This window comes from Thalia democratica, chromosome 5 (genome assembly GCF_965202585.1).
Source record: "Thalia democratica chromosome 5, ktThaDemo2.hap1.1, whole genome shotgun sequence".
Classification (NCBI taxonomy): domain Eukaryota; kingdom Metazoa; phylum Chordata; class Thaliacea; order Salpida; family Salpidae; genus Thalia; species Thalia democratica.
In genome coordinates this window covers 52,156,683-52,179,732 of record NC_139169.1, presented here as the reverse complement: position 1 = coordinate 52,179,732, position 23,050 = coordinate 52,156,683, and the positions used below count along the sequence as shown (strand labels likewise).

At 26.5% G+C, this 23,050-nt stretch overlaps 1 protein-coding gene across 1 annotated transcript in view; it reads right to left on the bottom strand.

The window, feature by feature from the left end:
• LOC145835767 (N-acetylgalactosaminyltransferase 7-like) overlaps positions 1–23,050 on the bottom strand; it is a 40,481-nt gene extending 17,431 nt beyond the window's left edge. The window contains exons 1-7 of the mRNA XM_082943482.1: positions 23,014–23,050; positions 22,668–22,771; positions 17,505–17,857; positions 14,807–14,973; positions 13,146–13,362; positions 3,307–3,489; positions 2,063–2,180 (exon numbers count right to left, since the gene is read on the bottom strand). Of these exons, the coding sequence (XP_082799608.1) occupies positions 2,063–2,180; positions 3,307–3,489; positions 13,146–13,362; positions 14,807–14,973; positions 17,505–17,857; positions 22,668–22,771; positions 23,014–23,035 (1,164 nt within the window). The 5' untranslated portion in view covers positions 23,036–23,050. The remainder of the gene's footprint in view (positions 1–2,062; positions 2,181–3,306; positions 3,490–13,145; positions 13,363–14,806; positions 14,974–17,504; positions 17,858–22,667; positions 22,772–23,013) is intronic.

Below are 23,050 nucleotides of genomic sequence, written 5' to 3'. Positions count from 1 at the left end.
CGGTAGCGGAATTGACTACACTCATGTAATTCACTATTTCTTTTGCATTTAAGTAATTGTCGCTAGTTCATTGTTCTGGCGGTTAAATAAGAAAAGAATGACGTCTAGGATTTAAAAAAAATAGAATTACTTCCAACAAAGTCTGCTAAATCTTGTTTCTCATTAGACCAAACAGTAAAAATAGATTACTCATTGTTTTATATAAATGCTTGGAGCCTATCCTGATTTATTTGATGATTTAAAGCATCAGCAACTTTAGCTTTGACTGATTCTTTAGTATCATCATCAAACAAACTTAAAGGAACTAGTTCTTCAACAATATACCACAGATGGTTTTTCATAGCACTTAACGCAGACGTAGCACATAACTTATCAGTACTTTTGTATTTTTGAAGTGTAATTCATCCAAGTTCAAGTCGTTGCCAGGAGCTGCTTAAGCTAAAGTACAATTTATCTGATAGTGAAAGTTGCAGTTTATGCAAAAATCAACAAAACGTTTCAGTTTTTTTAAAATAAGTGGTGTCTGAAATTGTTTTCAATAAGTTATGTTGTGAAAGCAAAAAAAATATGTAAAAATTACTTTGTTCATCCACCTAGCTCTAGAAATAGCTCCAGAACGTTGAGGATTAAAATTTTGCGAGGGCTGAATTCCAATGTAAATTAAGTCTAGTTTGACAACCTCTTTATAATCATCACGCAGACAAGGCAATTGAAAAATTTGATGTTTTTGACAAATTTTAAAAGTAACTTTTAAATTCAAAACATAATTTCTATCAAAGCATTGCAACAAATTTTGCCATAGTTTCTTAAATTTTTCGAAGACTTCCATCTCGGGTGTTTTTGATTTTTCTATAGCTAAAGAACTAAAACTTTATTTAATAGCAGCTCTAGTACATGATGCCTGCAAGCTTCTAAAAATATTGGCTTACCAAGACACTTTTGGAATGTAATACAAGCACCTGAGTAGGGCCCGGTATTAGATCTAGTATTGTCAAAAACCACAACAATAATGCTGTTTAGACGATTCCATTCTTGAAGAAGACTCATCACTTTTGACCCATCACTTTGTTCAATTCGACATTCAACAAAATAAAATGCACTTACACTGCACATAAGTAGGTTGCAACATGTACAACAATTAAATTTCTTTTATCTTCTACGAACATATAAATTTTAAATAAAGTAGTTTTTTTTTGCTTTTTTAGTTTGCTTCTACTACATGAAGCCAATGAAATTACAAACTTTGGTTGTTCATATTTTAAATAACTAAAAATAGAAACTTACAGCTTTGATAAAATTCTACAAAATAAAGCTAGATTTTTAAAAATTGACCCCCCTTGTAAAACTTTAAAGTAATGATATAGAGCAAAATTTTAAAAAGTGTTTTGTTATAACAGCTTATAGCTAGCTAGCTACTTTTAACAGGGAACAGATCAAAATAACAAGAATACAAATTTGCACGAAGACAAATTTGCACGAGAGCAAAAAAAAACAGAAAAAATATATATTAAAAAAAAATCAGAAAAATAAAAATTTATTAAAAAAACAAAATGAAAAAAAAGTTACTGAACGAGGGTAAGGGTTAGCGGTAACAGTGATAGTAAAAACAAAATTTGAATAAAAAGTAATAAAAATAGGTAACAGTGATAGAAAAAAAACTAAAAAAAAAAAAATATATTCAACCTCTGTAAAAATGTCTCCGTGCAAAATGTTTTCTCGTGCAAATTTGACAGCTACCAATTTTTGTTGTGCTGTCTATTTATGTTATTTGCCACGTACAAAAAATAGGCTAAGCAAAAATCTAAGGTCGGGGCAACAGATGCACCCTAATCATCAGGTAGATTTTTTTAAATTCAAGTCACCTTTTAAGATGTATCGCATTAAAACTTTTACATAAATTTAAATAGTTGTAATTTCAATTGCCATGTAACCATTTTAATTATTAGTTTTTTATTTAAAACATGTTTCAAAACTTTATACAGTTTATAAAAACTTATAAGTAGCCTGAGTAAGTCTAATGGAGAGGAAAATATGTTTAAAAAAATGCATTGTAAATGAATACCTTAAATGATATTTCAAAATTTTCTCCACCCCACACTTCAAGACCCGGATCATACAAACCGATTTCAAAGAAATAATCACGTTCAATTGCAAACAATCCTCCAGCCATTGCAGGTGATCTAAATATTTTTTGTCACAGTAGATTTTAGTGATAAATTTTTTTTATAATGAAAATATATTTAATGATTTTTTTTATAACCTTGTATAATTACTTCATAATTAATTTAAATTTTAAATTTTAACATTCTTCAAAACTATTTTAATTTTAATTTAACTTTCGACAAAGAATCAAAAATACGATTCAAAAAGCTTTAAGTATATAAATTTATTGTAGTAAAAGTTATAATCATATTAAGCTGCAAATGGTATTTGTTTAAAAATAACTTTAAAAATGAAGGTGTACTGCGATAGCGAAATTTATTCTAAACATTAAAAATATAAACAAAAATGAAATTTACTAGCGGATATATGTAAAAAAAACGCATTCTATTCAAGACATGAGTAAAAATAAAATGTTTTGTCTACGTTTTTATTTGCGTATTTAGTGCGCGTAAACGGATATGAGTTATTGTTAAATAGATAAACAAGTTACGTACAAAGTGCAAATACGTTTTTGCTTTTTGTATAAAACAAACAACGTTTTAAAAGCATGGGCTGACTGCAGAGTCAGTTGGTCTGTTATTTAAGGTAATATTTATGTTTGTTTAAAAAAAAAATAAAGTGCAATGTTGTCGTTATCTTACATTTTAAGTATTTTCTACTTATCTTTTTGTTCAATTGTTTGTTATCATTTTTAGTTTGAATCTAGCTTTTTGTAGTTATTAATCATTCATGTTTTAAGTTCGTATAAATAAAAACTAAATCTCATTTAAATATTAATTTAATTGTCTAAGATGTTTTTATCTTCTTATATCCCTTATATATCTACTAATTCGCTAAATACACTAATTATTTTTAGCCTTAGTGCGTGGCAACCCTGGTGTATATTAATTGTTGAAAACAATTTACTAAAACGATTAGGTATGTGTTTAATAAAATAAAGTAGAAATAAAACATGGGATAAATAGTTCAACTTTTACTGCTCCCTAAAAATATAGATTTTTTGCTTTTTGTATATTGATAGAGTGGAAAACATACCAGCAGCAAACAAGATAAAGACTTCCAAATTCATAATTAAATAGACTCATACGTTACCTAAAATTTCTAAACTAGGCTGAAATTTGTTTTAATAAAACAAAACTGAACCTAAAAGGATCTGTAGTGTGTTTTCTTCGATCTCTTTCCTTTTTATTTAAAGCAATTCTCTTCCAAGTCATCGACCAGTCCCAAGCCCCTCTTGCAAATGAGTTTTCATCACCTCCATATTGGGGCTCAAAAGTGTACTTTTCACCAGATATTGAGTCAACAAGCGGTACTGTACAGACTTTCCTGTTGTAAAAATATGTAAATAAAATAGAATATTAAAATAAGGAACTAACAAACTATAATTACTTTTACATGTTTTTAGTAAGATATTCATTTATAAAATCAATCACTGAATGAAAAACTACAACAAAAGGACATTAAAATTGAACGAAACAAGTTGATCTGAATATAGTAGCAAAACTCTAAAAAGTACAAATTCTACTAAAACTAACGACGTTTCTCTATGTTAAGACAATAACAAAGTTCGTCGAAGTATGTAAATATGTAAGTACTTCAAAGTGTAAAGATAAACAGAGAAGTTATAACAACAATTTGGAAGTACTTGCTTTATTGAAACTAACGTACTCTTTAAGTTAAACTAGTAACACAGCTCGACTGTGATCTGAAAAACTTAAGTACTTCAAAGAAAAAGAGATAGAGTAGAAGATGAATGTGAGTATTATCTAAATATAGTTTACAAGTGTAAGTAAATAAAACAATAACAATATTAGTCAGAATGCACGTAAGTCAAAAACAGTATTAGTTACAAACTTTAGGTTATAAGATGATGCAAATAATACAATAATTAAGTAACAAAACTTTAAAATTATTAATATAATATTTAAAATTACTTAGGTTAGGGACATTTTAAAAACAATCTAATTAAAACTCAGGGTTGCCACTGGTTTTTTCAAATTTTTTCCAGGTTTTCCAAATTTCTTCCAGGTTTTTAAAAGTACACATTTTTGGGTCTATTTTTAGTTTCAAGTTAATTTATATTTAAGATACTGTGTTAAATAGTTTAAAACCATTGAAAACATACTGTAAAGTGACTTTAAATGTGTTTTTTAATAAAAAAATTGATGATGACAAAAAATCTAAATTATATGATAGATTTTTTGTGTAAAATCAAAATTTTACAACTGAAAATGTTAAAATTATTAAAAATTCTAATTTTTTTGATCAAAATTCCAGGTTTTTCCAGGTTTTTTTCTAAATTTCTCAAATTCCAGATTTTTCCAGGTTATTTTAGCCTAAATTGTCAAATTCCAGGTTTTTCCAGGTAAAGTGGCAACCCTGAAAACGGTAGTAAAAAAAACTTCGTCCCATTTTATATACGAGTTTCGTGTAACCTGTATAAGCTTATTCAACTAACATTTTTGGAAACTAATACTGTTTGTGATTGGTATACTTTGTAAATATAATCTAACATTATTAGTAATTGTTTTGTTCGCTTATAATTATAATTTATATTTAGATAATGAAAACATTCATCTTCTTTGGAGTACTTCTGTTTTTTCAGGTCTCCGTAGAACTGTGCTACTGATTTGTCACAGAGAAAACTACGTCAGTTTTAATGAAGCAAGTACTTTGTTAACCGTTGTAATTATATTCCAACGAGTTCGTCATGTTCAGATATTTTCAAACAAAAATATTTTTTACATCTACATCGTATATTTAAAAGTAAGTTTTATAACTGTTGGATAATTTTGAAGGACTCAATTTACAAGGTAGGATCTAGTCATGACTTTTGAGCTTCCTGTATAAGACATTTTAGTATTGGAAAATTATGTTTTAATGGTCAATGCTTTTTGGAATTTCGTCTTTAACAAAATTCATTTTAAAAATCAAACCGTACCATAAACCATTGCAAAGACATCCCCATTTAAAAAACTGGCACCAGCTAGAACTGATTCAAGCAAGACGTTATCGTATAAACGATGTTCTTTTATTTAGGTCTTATCTTAGTGAAGATTATGACAGCCATCACTCATTAGTCTGCTGTATAAATACAGACACTTTAAAAAAGTCATGCACAGACAAAAGATCTGGCTCGAAAAAAGTGTGAGCTATTATACCAATGCATGATAAGGAGGGCATAAGAAATTCTCAGCTGTTATGCAATCTGTCTTTTCATCCTTAGACACATTTATTTCTAAGCATTAGTCTAGAAACAGATCTCAGTCTACCGAAAGCTTGTGGTCTGATGACCGAAAATTTATGAATAATCTTTTATGTTAACTTAAGCTTTTCTCACGGAATATGTACTTGGCTTAGACTCTGTTGAACGTTTGCCGATTCTTTTTAAACTTTTATTTGGAATGACGAAATTGCATTTTAATTTATTTTTCTAAATTTTTATAAACCTGTTTATTCACGAACTTATTCATGAAACCACTTTTCACTCAGTTAATCAATGAGAGTAATAAGCTCCTTAGTTATAATAAAATTCTTATTTAATTTCCGCGCGATTAACTTACTGACATTCAAATTTCCATGTCACTTTTACCCAGCATTTATTTTGCAGGGAAATGAAATTCATTTACACGGTACCAGTTTTGAATACGTGGCACTTTTGCACGAAGCATTATGTTTGCATTGCATCACTTTTTAACTGTTGCCATTTTTTACACAAATTGTCACTTTGCAGGAGAGATAGTTTTGCAAGGTTGACTTTTTTGGAATTAAGATAAATCTAAGTTGGCTTAAACAGCTGACTGAAGAGATTCATAAAAAACGAAATACGGGTCTAAGTCTACCAAGGGCTTTTGGTCTAATGATTCAGGTGGTATGATCGAAACTTCAACTAATTAACTTCAACTAGTCTCACGGCACACGAAAGTCCAGGCTTTGAATCTGTTAAGTGTTTGCCGATGTTTTCTTTGATATTTAAAAAAGCTAAAAAAATAATTGAAATACAAATTGAAATTTGTTTGACTAAGCGTTTGGATCCTTTAGGTCAGGGGTTCCCAACCAGGGGTGCTCGCACCCCTTGGGGGTGCGAGGCAGCATTCCAGGGGGTGCGAGATAGCTTTTTATTTTTGTATGATAAATAAGGAGATTTCACTCTCTGATAAAGTTTAAAAAGTACATTTTGTTATAAAAAGAAGTTGGTGCTAACTTTCTGAATAAATTAATTTTATTAATACGTCATAAAGCAAGAGCGCTTTTCTAGAAGTAAATTCATTGTACTAATTTCATTTAATAGCTGTTAGTTTAGAATTAACATTTCAATAAAGCTTTCTTAGAGTTTTACACCTGTGAATTTTAATCATCTGTTCTTTAAATGTTTTATTTTCTTAACTGGACATTAATTGTTTAAAACAGTTTATGAGCTAGCATCTATTTTAATTGAAATACTTAGATAAAAATTAGTATCTTCAGCAGGCTTTTTATTAGCTGTTAAGAACAGGTTCTGTTAAGTCTATTCCATTTATAATGTCATCTTTTATTAAGCTTAGTTGTGCAGAAAGTGGTGCTTAAAGATTTAACATCAGTAAATTGTAAAGTTCACAGCAATTCCTGTATGTTATAACATTTAAGAAAACTTGTTTTTAGCTTCAGTGAAACCAATTTTTATAGATCAGCAAAAGTATTCAATGCATCAACTTTATTTCTATTCATTCCTTTTTTGAACTTAAACTGTTTACCTTTTTCAATCTACATTTTTCTATTTATGTTGTAAGCATACAAACTTTTCTTGTATTTGCTTTTATACATATCTTTGTACAATTTAAGACTAAATATTTTTTAACTTTTTAAAATCTTAACTCAAGTCTTTATTATTTTGAAACCTCCTAGCTGCTAATAGTTTTGAAAATAAAACATTACATAAGCTTAACTTAGAATAGCTGATTTTTATTTTTTAAGTACATATATTCATAACAAAATGTATAAAAAAATTATTTTTAAGTTTAAGCCTAATATTTATTACTTTTCTAGTGCTTTTTCCTCACTTCTAATTTTTTTTTTAATCTTAGAAATCGTTTATCATTGCAGAAGGAAGAGTGAGTTCTGATGTTTTCTACCTTATAAAAAATAAATAAAACGTGTTCGAATATAGTTTGTTATGTTTTTAAATTTCCAAGTATTTTATTTTTTTAATATAGTACACTATCATAAAAATTAAAATACAAATTATTAATTAATGAAATCAATGATTTTATAATCAAATTATTAATAAATAATTATAGCATATAGTGTTAGGGGTGCGAGATCAAATTAAGAGACTTTAGGGGTGCGGGGCATCAAAAAGGTTGGGAACCACTGCTTTAGGTCATAATTTAAAGCTTACACTTGGAATTCTGAAGTTTATGACAAAGAGCAAAAAAATGTATTTCCCTATTTAACTAACCAGTAGTTATTACGGTCATCATCAACAGAGTTGAGATGTTTTGCGCCATCAATAATAATCAATAAACATGACCGCAAAATCATGAACAACAGCATCCGGGACAACCTACGACCGGTTTCATCAGGCAGGGATAGTCGCGAGAAACCGCTGTTGTGATCTTAACCAAGCGGGATAAAGTACGAAGTAATGAAGCGGCCGTTTGTGGGTAAACTTGAAAAACTCAACTAACATTTTTAACTAATATGGAAATAGTTTTGAAACTTAAACTAGATATTCTGGATTTGATGTTAAAGAACAAAAAAAGTTCTTATACCTTGAAAAGGGTAGTTTTGTAACTATATAGATATTTTGGATTTCATGATGACGAGTGTAATATGTTTTCATTGCAAAATGTAAGGGCAGTTTCATAAAAGGCCATAAAGTGTTAATATAAATATCAAAAAAAAACTGTATTAATAATCACTTAATTAAAAACAAACTTGTTTGTTTTTAGTAATAAAAACTCATAAAAGTTTATCAGAAGTGAGAAAGTTGTCACCAAACAACACTGCTGATAGTTGTTATTCAAGCAAAACTACTAAATCACCAAGAAAGAATAGCATTAGGAGTGACCGGTAAAGTAAAGTGGTTCAATATTAGCAAAGGATATGGTTCTATTTATCGTGACAGTCAGCATATAACTTTTTTTTTCATCAGTCTGCCATTATTGAAAACAGCACAAACAAGTTTCTAAGGTCAAATGCATATGGTGAAGCAGTTCAATTTGATATAGTACTAGGTAAAGAAAAATTGCCAGATGCCGCAAACATAACAAGTCCCAAGGCAAACCAGTTCAGGGTATAAGTATAAAACATCAAGCACAGACCTTGTCAACAAGTAGGTTTTGTCCTTATACACAAGTACTTTACAAGCACTTTAGTTCAACATAAATTCCAAAGAGGTGGCCAATCTATAACAAACAGTTTGAAAAGCATCAGAGGCACAGAAAAAGATTTAAACATGGGCATAACCCTAAAGTGTCAAGTAGAAAAATTAGAGTGTATGATCAAGACTCTGCTTATTGTAATTCTTCAGAAGTAAGTGAATACAGTTATGAGCCTGCTTACAGAAATTCGTTTTTTTAAACAAATTGGAACTTAAGTACATTATTCTTAGTACTTCGATGATGAGTATTGTGAATGTTGTAGCATCTGTTAAAAAAACAGATAAATGATGAGATGGATTTTGGCCTTTGAAAAATAAACAGGAAAAATTTAAGGTATTTTTAATATATAGGATTTTGTTTAAGATTATGTCAGCTTTGATCTGCAGCTTTGTACCTTTTGATCTGAATTTAGATATTTTGATTTTTGTACTAGACATAATGGGTTTTGTTTCATTTTCTGCCAGTTTTGATCTGCAGCTTTGTATCAGTCTGCACCTTTTGATCTTTTGATATTTGAATTTTTTTATCAGAAACATTCGGTCAGTACTTCTGATAAACATTTTTGACTTAAATAACATTTTTAATTGTATATAGCAGGGGTCGGCAGGCAGTTGGTGCTCGCGGGCCAAATTTCAAGTTTCCAAAGTCTTCGCGGGCCGCAGTTTTAGCTACATTTATAATATTTCGGTTTTAGTCACACTTGAGAGAGAGTTTTACTTTTTATTACTTTATTATTTTAAAGACTTTTAGCTACACATAGTTGCCTATATAAAGTATAAATATTTATTAGAACAAAATTTACATTGACTAATATACTTAAGTGTTAATATACTATGAACTTTCTTAAGCACTTAATAAGTTCAACTTTTTTTTTTAATAATTTTACTTACAACTAACTCTCTATAAAAACCGAGCTTGAAAACATTTATAGGTCAACTTTATACACTTTTTTATACTATTAACCCTATTTTCATTCTTCTAAAAATGCTTACTTTTAAAAAAAATATCCGTCTTAAATAGTTTACACTCATTAAAAAAATCAGTAATTAGTTAACTTAATAAAAGTAGTACCTATTTGTATTTAAAAAAGCTAAAACAAATTCTTAAACATGATTAATTCTCGAATACTTTAATAAAAACATTTTTAGTAAATAATTAGTCTTTTACATGGTTGCCACTTTAAAAGTAAAAATGTTAAAGTTATATCAAACCAGCCTAAAATTATTAAAAGTTGAAAACGCTCAAAACTTTCTGTTAATCAAGATTAAATACCTAATTAAAATTTCATCGTTATAAAAAAGTACACAATATTTAAGAAAACAAGAAAAAATACAATTAGTAAACTACACTAAAGTCATAAAAACTATTCTTAGAATTCGAAGATTTATTTTATGTGTTTGAAATAAAAGTTTCACACGCACCTAAGTTTAAAAAAAATGTCTTAAACAGGTTTAACCTAGTCTGAGCTTTTCAAATTTTCAAACTAGTCTGTTTGTTTGGCAACCTTGTTTAAAATAAAGTTCACAAAATAAAGAAATAACAGTAAAATAGACATAGCAAAAAAAATTATAAGTAAGCTTGAATAAACAATTAATATTTTTAACATTTTTAACAAAAGTATAAAAGTTTATAAAGTCATTAACGAAGTAGAAAAACTTATTTTTTATTAAGCACTATAGCAATTATTTATTTGCAATAAAAATATTGCATTTAAAAAGAGTAAATGTGAAATATAAGACGAGCTAAAAAAATTAAAAAACGTTAGTTAGGAGTTATTGCGAGAAACGAAAAATAAACAAATAGCCAAAGTCAGTTCCAACAAAGCACATGATTATCTTCAGTAACTACAGACTGATCAGAAAAAAATATCAAGGCAAGTTATAAAGTAGCAAAATTTATTATTAAAAAGAAGATACCGTTTAGGTATTTTTTTTAAGAATTTATGTTAGGTAGTAAAGCATTTTAGTTTATTTCTTCAATGACAACAAGAAGTCGTGTTTAGGAAATCTCTAAAGATCATAAAGCCGCATAAATCAAATAGGACTAAAAATCAATCTGAAAAGATGAGCGCACTGATACAACAAATATTTTTTATCTGAGAACTTTTATTAGAGGTGTTTTTACTAACTTCGATATTATAGAAGAATTTCTAGGTTTAGTTCTAATGCAAAGTTTAACAGTAGGTAAATACATTTTAAAAGCAAAGGTGCAGTGCACCAATATAGAACGTTTTAAAGTACAGTCTTCTTCTTATATTTTTAGTATAAAATTAAATTGATGGTAAAAAACTGTCTTAAATAATATATAAATATTAAAAAGATACTATTAAGCTACTTTAAATGTGTTTTTTTATCAAAAAAATTATATGGTAGATTTTTTGTGTCAAATCGAAAATTCATTACTTTTTAACATTAGTTATTTAAAAATTATTTGAAATTCCATGTTTTTTCAAAAATTCTAAAACTCAAGCTTTATCCAGATTTTTCAAGCATAAATTGTCAAATTCAAAGCTTTTCAGGGATTCAAGCTTTTTGGAAACAGTGATCGTTCACACTTACATGTATACAATAATATAAATAATATTTCGAATTACATCAGCTGCAAGACTTAAAATTTAACATGTATTATAATTCAAACCAACACTTTTAATTGAACTAATCATACATCATAAATTTAATTTGCCGCTCTTTAAAGCAAAAATGCCAGCCTGAGTGACTAAAAACTAGCCTGCTATTTTCGTATAAAAAAAGCAATTCACGCCAAAAACTGAAAAATTATCAAGCTTGTTGGAGATTTGAAGCCTTTAAATAGTCATAGTCTGAGTGTGTGTCAATATTTAGTTATTTATTTGCTGAGTTTGAACAACTTTGATTAACAATGTACAAACTTAATAAATAGTTTGCCATCCCTAAATCTAATTTATATTGAATATGTAGTTTCAAAATACAGCAATTGTTGTATACTAGTATGCTACTAATAAAAATTAACTTAATTTGCCAAAAAACATTGTTTTAAAAGCGAAAATGTATACCTAACAAAAACTATTTCAATATATGTCACATATATTGTTTTAAATGTGTCTGTACACACTTAGATACTACATTTAGAAACAATAATGTTAGAGAGATATGAATAAACTACACTTAATCTAACTTAAGTATTAAATAAAAAAAGGTTTTAAATATGAGCATCTTTTTTAATTGGTTTGCATAGGAACTATGTGCAAAGAAAACTTTTAAAAAATCAAAATGTGTCAAAACCTAAATAAACCTTATTTCTTGTTATAATAATATTTTTAATGTTTTTGTGCACACTCATATATAATTTTTAGTCATAAAACATCTATAAAAGAAACTTAGGTACAAAAATTATTTAAAAAGAATACCTAAACTGTAATGTAATGAAATTTTAGTTAATTACTGTGCATTACTTTTGTACAAAACGGAAAACATTTACATTTAGTTTATTTACTAATAAGGTGTAATATAACTAACTGACTAAATACAAGCACTCTTTACAATCTTTTTTTCAGATAACTACTTGCTTTTGTAAAAAGAAAGTTATTATGAAACTGAGAAAAAACCCCTGTTAGAATTCTTATCTGTCGTTTTCAATTATTTAAGCTAAAGCAGTAAAGTCTTTTAATTATTTTAAAATGTTACATAGGGACTTAAAATGAAATAAATCAAATTAAACCAAGTTACCGAAGAAAAAATTACTTAAGACGGTAATTGCCAGCGGGCCACAAAATTTTCTTTCGCGGGCCACATTCCATTCAAAAAATAAATGTGCTCGCGAGCGGCAGATTTACCCTTCGCGGGCCGCAGTTGGCCCACGGGCTGCAGTTTGCCAACCCCTGGTCTATAGTGATAAATTTTTTGTAGGGTTTTATTATACTGCTTTATTGTTGTAATGCTAAATTTAAAGTTTTTCACTGCCTTAAATTAAGAACTTACATTTGTAGTTGTATCAATTAGTCTTAAGTATAAAGTAATATATTAAATCTAAATTTTTTTATTGAAATTATGGACCCTCTTTATGTTTCCCTTTCTAGTGTTAATTTAACTAAATTGTCAACTAGGTAACTATCACCTCGGATTCGCCCTGTCAGTGCTAACACTGACCCTAGGGGTAGTCCCAAGAGGTTTCAAGAACAAAAAAGACCTTAGGTAGTATTATTAGAGGAGTCATTATTAATTTCGTCAAAGGGGGCGTTATAAAAAACAAGTTTGAATATTTTCTGATGAAACTTATAACTGTTTACTTTCTCAAAATTTATTTTTAAAATTAGTTGCTAACAAAAGTCGTTGATAAGGGTTAGCTGAAATATATTTTACTTGTTTGCTCAAAAAAAAAGTTTTGACTGAATCTTATCTCAAATTTTTGCTAAATTTCCATTAAAAAACAATTTTTAGAAAAAAAAATTATTCATAAATCAACTTTTAGACAGTTATAAGAAAACATTAAAATATATTCGTTTAAAACTAAAAGGATTAAATACACGCTAAAGGTGCCTTTTATTTTTACACAACTTGAAACAAAGCTGACTAACAATTTGTTCAAACAGAAAATATGGAAAATAATAGTAAAACTAAACAAAAACTTACCGAAACTTCTAACCTGTTTTTCATGATAGGTATAAGTAAAGGAGGAAGCCAATTGAAACCGCATTCACAGTGAGCATCCAAATATATCAAAACTCTACCTTGTTTAGCTTGTGACTTTTGTGCCCCAATTATCCTAGCTCTTATTAATCCCTCCCTTCGATTGTTCCTGTACAGTTTTACTTTGCCTCCCCAACGTTTAATGTATTCTGTCAGCTTACTTCTAAGGTGCTCTATATTTTTAAATTGATGTAAAACGTATTGCTTTTGTAAAACTTGCAAACAATTTTTTAAACTTTTATTAATTATAGTATATAACTTGTTTGATAAGAACAATAAAATAACATATTGAACTCCACTCATACCACTTTATCAACTTATAAAGTTTAATTTTTCTATGATTGACAAATTATAATGCAAATACGACAGTTTATACTAAAAAACAATAACTAAATTAAAGTAAGCATAATATTTGATTACCGTGATATTTAAATGTAGTCTAATGTTTAACTTATTAAACAATGCTTATACTTCAAAATACTCGTGATGAAAAAATTAAAACTTTTGTTACTATATCTCAATTTGAACATTAAACATAACAGGAACTTAACAAAACTGTTGAAATGCTGAAATTTATAAAATTATTTTATATGTTTTCTAATTTTGAAAATTAAATAACTAATTCAAATTTTCCCTTAAATACATAACCATATTTTCAGCTTTTAAACTAAAACAAATTATTCAAATTTATGCTATTTTACTTTCTTTAGTTAAAATGATAGGCATACCTTTAAAAGATAAATAAAAGAAATAATTAAAGAAAATAAATTTTTAAAGCTATCGTACTATCATAAAAAAATTAATAAAATATCATAATCAAATTTAAGTAAAAATACTCACAAAATTTAATTTTGAACTTTTTAAGCTAGAAATAAAAATATCTAATATAAAAGTTTAATTCATTTTACAAAATAACTGATCGTATGTCAAAAATTCTACTTTAAATCATTGTTTTAAATGTTACTTCGAACTCTAGTGCAACTTTGAATTCAGGCTTCAATACTAGAGCAACTAAAAAAGAAGAGAAACAAAAAGTAAAATAATAAAAGTGTTTAATATTAAATAGAGGCCTTAATTATAAACACTATGAAGAAAATTAAATTGCAGAAAAAAACTCAAAAGTTATTCACAGTATGTAGCTGTATATTAATTTAAATAAATTTAAGGTTTTTCAAAAAAATTAAACAATTTTTTGGTATTTATCAAATTTTACGAGCAACTTTTCTTTTTTTTTTAAAGGCTTTAGAAGAAAATACTCTATCTTCTCAAATGAAACTACATCAAGTGGTGATTTATTATAAAAATCAAAGCTTTGTTGAAAAAAGTTATTTTGCCACTGGTTATTTTTCAAATTATGTTTGTATGTTCATTTCTTAACGTTTCATTTTAATACATAGTTTTTGAAAAACTAATAAATTGATCAAAAAAGACCTAATGTAATTGAAGAAAAGTCACTAAGTAAGTCAAAAAGCGTTTAAAGCTTTAATATTTTGCTTTCTAAAAATATAAGCTACTTACTCAAAAGCAACAATTTTTATGTTCTACCACTTACTTTCGAAATATTATAAATAGTAGCAAACAAATAACTTTTTTTTAATGAACTTCTATGTAAAAAACCTTTTGAGCTGTGATCATCAATCATAACAACTTCAGCAAGCATTTCTGGCGGACTCATGTTAATTACAGAGTGAACAGTTCTCATTAAAGTAGACCAACCTTCATTGTGAAATACTATTATAACTGAGGCATCAAACATTTGATCAGGATAACTCCAATGTTTACATCTGTAAGTATTGTTTTAAACAAAAACAGAGATACTTATCAATAGTTATTGTATATTTACTACTACTGATTCGTAAAAAAATAAATACATAACTTTTTTTGATAGATTCAGAAACAAAAAATATTAATATAAGTTTAAACTGTTATTGCATTTAAAATACTACAGGGTTATTATTATAAACACAAACTTTTACAAAAAATGCTTGTATTAACGGTAGTTGTGCACTTAACCAGATTTTAACATGGTTGCGACTCAAAAATTTTTAATTTAGCCTGACTTTTCAAGATTTTGACCAATTGAGCCTAACTTTTAACGTTCCTCTTAGGTATGCGTTTTAAGTACGCACTTCTAGTTAAATACGCATTCTGAGTACGCATAGTTTGATAAGTACGTATTTTGAGTACAAATATTTTACCAAGTACGCATTCTAGTACGCAAACTTAATAACTATAATAAATTAAACCATACATCTGTTTTATAAAATACTTCCTCCTATTATTTGTTATGAAATCTTTAAATAACTAAAATAAATAACATATTTTGCTTTTAATTATTTTCAAAATTTAATTAACTTAGCAAAAATTATATAAAGAGGTAAACCATACATATAAACTTGTTACATAAAATACTAAACTAAGTGCTTAATTATAAAGACTTATACTTACACAAAAAACTGTCTGATTCTAAATTTTTTCAAAATAGACTTTTGTGTATATATCAAAGTTTCATAATGGAAGTGTCCTTGCCACAGATCATCAATACTAAAAAGATTACATACAACAACTAATTGTTCAAATACGGTAATAGTTCAACATGTCTCTAGGAAAATTTTGCAATTTTAGTTTGACTTTAAAGAATTTTTATGTAAATATTTTACCATTTTAAGGCTTCGAAAATTATTGAGTTGTGTAAATTAGAATTGACAAATTCTGACATTTTACCATTTTGACCTAAAAAACTGACTTTTTGCTATTTTCAGGGTTGCCACTCGTTTTTTCAATTTGTTTTCAAGGTTTTCCAAATTTCTTCCAGGTTTTTAAAAGTACACATTTTTGGGTCTATTTTTAGTTTCAAGTTAATTTCTATTTAAGATACTGTGTTAAATAGTATAAAAATATTGAAAAGATACTGTAAATTTACTTTAAATTTGTTTTTTAATAAAAAAATTGATGATGACAAAAAATCTAAATTATATGATAGATATTTTGTGTCAAATCAAAATTTTACAACTGAAAATGTCAAAATTATTAAAAATTCCAGGTTTTTCCAGGATTTTTGATCAAAATTCGAGGTTTTTCCAGGTTTTTTTCAAAATATCTCAAATTCAAGGTTTTTCCAGGCTATTTTAGCCTAAATTGTCAAATTCCAGGTTTTTCCAGGTTTCCAGGTAAAGTGGCAACCCTGTATTCTAAACCAAAAAAAAATTACTTTTGATCATTTGAAAAACTGATTTAGCCTGACTTTTTCCAAAAAAACTGGCTTAGCCTGACCAGTGGCAACCCTGTATTAAACAAAAAAATTCTCATGTATTCATATTCATAATCATAAGTAAATTTCCTATTTATTAAGGTAATTTATAGAATAAAGTATTTGTCTTTTAAGATAGTTTAAAGTTAAAGATAGTTCCTTTTAAAAAACTTTAATTTAAATAAACTTAAGAATTAGGGACTTTTATAAAAAAATTTATAAAATACTGTTAAGTAATAGTAAAGTTTGTAATATACTTAACCAACTTTTTATACAGTTTTAAAAAAAGTATGTTGTTAACAATAGCTTGTAGCTCAAGTGCTATATAAATTTGTAATAAATGAAAAAAACTGTAACATTGCATTGTTGACTTGCTAAAGGTGGTTTTAGCACTTATCTGAATTTGAATAAAATTGAAAGAACTTATTACTTTAACAATAAATATCATAAAATCTTGGTTTTGTTGCTAATTAAATTTTGAAGATCACATACCTTTATCAAGCAAAACTTAACAACTTCAAAAATTTAGTGTCCGTTTTATATAAATCCAATAAAAGTTACTGCTTTCTTAAAGTCAAACTCACTTACTTCTTACAATACTTGGTTACAAAAAATCAAAAGGGTGTATACACATAAAAATAAAATACAACTTTCATTACATATCTTTCCAATTTTTAATATAAATATGAGATTCTAATACAGCGCTTTTTGCGTTGTAGACATTAATCTATAAGGTAATTTTTGGCAGGATAATGACAGCATATGCTCTTAAAAATTTAAGTAGAATCAAAACATAACTTTGATGAAACTTCATGTTTAAGTAACACTGTAATTTAGTTTTTAAACTATCTAATTAGGTGAAGCAAATAGTTCAAAATAAGAATCCACAACGATAACACTAGTAGATAAAATAATTCTAACTAAAAAATAGCTGATGAAATTTATGAAACACACTTTTACTAAATAAACCCAAATGTAATTTTCAAGAAAATAATAAATGACAAGTAAAACCTAACACAAAAAACCATCAAAATTTTAAATTTCAATATTATAAACTACACTAACTCAGGATGGCGAAGATCTTTAGGAAGCCTGTTTAAAGAAATTTTGTCAGATGCAACAAGATTAAAACCAAACTCTTTTATCACTGCTTTAGCTTTTTGTTTCTCTTTTGAAGTAAGATAAACTGGTTCACCATATTCTCCAGGACCTGATCTACTAGGATAAGTTTTTTCATAGTTTCCTAACGATCTCCAGCTAAGAATTGGAAAATTAAGAACATCTTTATCTAAAACTACTTCTTTTTTTTCATTTGCATTTTGTAGTTTCTTATCTTGATCACTTAAAATAATTTCTTTTGAGTCAAATTCAGGAAAACCTTTGTTGAAATATTTTTCCTTCGCTTGCTTATCTTCATACTACAGGAAAACAAAATAGTTATGAGGCATAACTTTAAAAAATTAGTAACAGAAACTATAAACAACAACCATTTAGTTGAAGATAATTACAAAAATTTTATACATTAAAAACATTATTGTCTTTTACACTCAATATATATATGTGGGTTTTTTACCAAAAATTATAACAGTTATGAGAAAGATAAAATGTTTCTGAATAAATTTTATGACATGTAACTGAATTGTAGTTTTATTTACATTTTTCTCCACCATTTAATGAATTACTAAAGATAAAGACCGAAGTATTTTTTATTATATAAAATTGGTTTACATAAAAAGAGCAAAAATACATAACAAAAGTGTTCTTTAATAATTTTATTTTTCATAGTAATATTAAATACTTAAAGTATCTTTATTTAAATTAGCCCTGCAACTGGTCACACATTATAATTTGATATCAAAACTGATTGTAGCCAAAGCTGTATCAACTTGACCATTGGACAAAATACTCTCAGCAGATTCTTAAATAAACTGAATTATTTAACTAAAATATGCACTAAATCTGAGAATTAATTAATACTATAGAACAGTTGTCTTCAAAGTAGGCACCAGTGCACAGGAAATTTATTTTTGGGTGCATGAATAATAACTTAAAAAAATTTCCTATATTTTGAAACTAACACTAGATATTCTTGAGTTTATGATGAGGAGCAAAATATAAGGTCTTACGTATTTTTGATTGTAGGTTTAATACTTATACTATAAATTATGTAAAAAAGTTAGGAAATTTACTAGGCCACAAGCCGTAAAAGGGGGAGCCACCAGGTAGTGATCTACCAGATCCAATATTTAGGATCCAGCTGAATACGTATCTTTTTTTTTAAATTTAAAGTCCGGCCAGAACCGGATTCTATTTTTAAATTAGGATCTGACCCCAACCGGATCTAGTCCTTTATTTTAAAATTAAGATCTGGCCGGATCTAGATCTATTTTTTTAATTTAAGGTCCGGCTTAATCTGGATCCTTAATGTTTAAAGTTTTATGTAGTTTTAATTTTAAAACTATAACAAAACACATTTCATTTTTTTTCTTAAATTTATTTGAGATCTTTCGTAGTAAGTCTTACCAAAAGTTGTATCTTCATAAATTGAAATTGAAATAAGATTATATTGTAGTTTAAAGTTTTAAAACATAAAATGACGTAATAATCGAATGTAAAAACTAACAAAATGCTTATACTGTAGATCTTTGCTGTACTAATAAAACTCGTTAGATTAAAATCTAACTAAAATAAACTAGCGCTAAAAATGAAATAAAACTACACTTAATAAAAATTACAAGAACTGTTACTGTAAAATTACTTATTAGGATTTAAAAAGTCTAGTTTGGTATACAAACTTTTTCTGCTTAGATAAACTTTTTCTTTTTTTAAATAAGTTATGCACCAGAAAAAATCTGTTCAAGTAGTTTCAATAGAGTACAAACTTATAAAATTTAATTACTAAAATACCATTAGTTAGTAAAAGTTGTTTAACACAAATACTTAATTATAATGAACACAATCTTATTGTCTAAATATTTTATTTGAACACTAGAAAAAAGAACTTGTAAAAAAAATCTACCTATACAGAATCTTAGTTAAATGTTAAATTTCATGCTGCTTATACAACTAAACTTGAATTGTGTACCTTGTAAAAATAAAAAAATAAATTAAAAGTTACAATTTATTAAACAAAGAACTTTTTTTTTATGATAAGCTTTACATTATATTTTTATTTACCAAAGTTCAGTTATATGATGAACAATAACTTCTTCAGCAACAGTTTACATATATAAAAGTAAATAATTTAGTAAATGACATTTACTCATATCAACGCCATTAACCTACTAAAAAACCTTTTTATAAGTATACATATAGAAAAAATATTCAAAATATTATGTTACTATAACTTTAAGAGCCAGTAGTTGTTCAAAAAAAATTTAAACTTTTTACATAAATATTTTATACTAATATAAACCATGACTGAAAAGAAATTTATTTTGTAAAATGAAAAAAAAAATTGTTGAACAAATGCTGCCTCTTAAAGTTATAGTAACCATATATTATATGAGCTGTATTTGTAGAGTTTTTACATAATTTAATATATTTAAATGAGAAAAAAAATTATATAAAACTTGTAAAATCTTTTAAGAAATTGAAATACATTAAAATTTTAACATATGTAATATTTTAAAAAGAGAAATACTTTAAATTTCTAAATTGAACTAAACTGCAGATTCAGCAGAAGAACCTAATCTGTAAGAAACTTTAAATTAACAATTAACTATTTTTACTCTAAAGGATGCATGTACAATTTGTACCTGTATGTTTATAACAAATGATTGAATTTACTAAATTTTAATTAATCTGTTTCGTTAGACTAATTATATATATATATATATTAAATATTTAAAACACAATAACCTATGTATATAAAACTGAAAAAAGCTGTTCGCGGAAAATAAAGTCTTTCCAAATTAACTGGATCCGTATCTGGCCGGCTAAATCCAAATCTTTTTTTAATTTTAGGATCCGGTTGGATCCTGATCCAAGCAAAAAAAAGCCGGATCCCATAGATCACTACCACAAGGCCATAATTTTAAACTTACACTAGATATTCTGTAGTTGATGATGAAAAAAAAAGGTCTTAGGTGTTTTTACTGGTAAGTTTGAAACTTATATTACATAACATGTAAAAAGATAGGAAACTTAGGGGGCCACAAGCCGTAAAAGAGGAGCCACAAGGCCATATTTTAAATCTTACACTATATATTCTGGAGTTGATAATATAAAAAAATAAAGGTTCTAAGCAGTTTTTTGAGAAATCTTGTTGGAAGGTAAAAAAAATGTTTGGCAAACTAAATATTACAGAAAAAATGAAACTTATACTAGATAGTCGCACATTGGGGTACACAGACTTTAATTTTGCATTATAGGGTGCACAGATTTTGATTAGCTTAAAGACCACTGCTGTAGAAAGTAATGAAAATAAAAGTAAAGGATTTTTTTACATAAATTAAAATTAGATCATATAGGAAAGATTAAAGTATAAATTATGAGTCAGTATTAAAGGATAGAAAAACTATTATTAACTTTTAATATAAAGTTTACAATTCAAATTTATCACTGAAATTTCTTTTCTACCAATTTACTCTGAATTTTAAATTTTATTAACAATACAATGTTTCATTCACTTGAAACTAGTCTAACGAGATCTTCAGTTGAATAAAATATTATTGTTTGATTCTCTTTTAATAAGATTTTATTCAACTAAAGATCTCGTTTGACTAGTTTCAAGCGAGTGTAACATTGTATTGTTAATAAAATCTATAATTTATAATTGATCATTCTCCTTGTATTTAAGTTGAGAACTTTGATTGTCATCTTTAAAGTATTAAGTACACAATTTACTCTGAAGCTTAAAAATTCACTAAAAATTGATATCCTCCTTCATATTTTAAGCTATTGACCAAAAATTTTATAGAAACTTTCCTTGCATTATAAGAAATTATCCAATTGGATCAATGAGAAAATAATTTAAAAATAAGACCAAAAATGATTTTTTTAATTAAAAATTGCAAAATTTATACAATAACAATTTTTATTACAAAATTAAGATTATACTCATAAACTTTGAAAAAGTTTTCTTGAAAACTACAGGAGAAGATACATTTTTAATAAACTCTTTTGTCTTTTTAACTTGGCACTTCCATAAGGGAACGGGTCAAATCTGCACAAAGGGACACTTTTTCACGAAGACACTTTTGCACAAGGGGTCTTTTTTGAACAAAGACACTTTTGCACAGAGGGTCACTTTTGCACAAAGGGTCATTTTTGCACAAAATTAAAGAAATAAATAAATAAATAAAAAAATAAAAAACTTTATATAAAAAAGAATAAAAAAAAGAATAAGAAAAATTAAGTTACCGACCAAGGTAAGGGTAAGGGACAACAGTGATAGTAAAAATAATGGTAAAAATTAATTAGAAAAACTATTATTAAAAAACACATGAAAAATTATTAAATAAAAATAAATTATTTAAAAAAAAAAGTAGTTATTGACTAAAGGTAAGGAGTAACAGTGATATTAAAAATATAAAATAATAATAATAATAATAATAATAATAATGTTAATAATAATAGTAACAATAATAATAATAATAATAAAAAAGGTAACTTATAAAAATTACTAAGTAAAATAAAAGAATAATAATCATGAATTTAATTATTAAAAAACAAAAAAAGAAAAAATAAGTTACCAACCAAGGGTAAGGGTAACAGTGATAGTAAAAATAAAATAAATATAAAATTTAAATTAATAAAAAATTAATAAAATAAAATTAATAAGAATTTGTATAAAATATATAAAATATCAACCCGTACAAAAGTGTCTTTCTGCAAAAAGCTTCTACCCTTTCCATAAGGATCCAATTGAACTTTGACTTTGTCCCCTAACACTTAAAATAAAAATTTACATACTAAGGAGTAAAAAAGCAACTGTTAGCTAAATTTTCAAAATTCAACATGTAAAAAGTCCCTTCAGCAAAGCACCTTAATTACAAAGAATTAAATTGGTTATCAATCAAACATAGATGTTTGTTTCTATTTTTTTTTAATTTACCCTTATAAACTGTTTATGTAGTTATAATTTTTTTTAAATCATTAGACCTTTTTTACAAAAAAAAAAAAACATCAACTACTTTTTTTCAAAATTTTACTTACTTATATTTAAAGAAAGAATATGTTACTGATTAGTCTAGTGGCTATTTTTAAATAACAAGTAAAACTTACAGTATCTTTAAAAACAGATGGTGTCAAATAAAGAACTGTTAAAAATAAAATCAGTGCAATCACAGTTTGAAGCAATAGTCTTAACTTTATTCTCATATTTTCATCTAAAACAATTTGAAAAATAATAATTAATAAAAAACCAAATATTATTTTATTTTAAACTTCAAGTAAATAAAGTTGTCGTTAATTATTTTAATAAATTAGTTTGATTAGGTTAATTAATCGAAAAACAATTCTTTAGTTGAAAGTTAAGTCCGAATTAACTACTTAAGTCAAAAAATGTTTTAGTGAAATGGTCCAGAAAGTATGTGGAATTTATAATCATAAAAAATACTAATAAATTTACCATTTAAAAAATGAGTTTTCATTACATAACTTAAAGG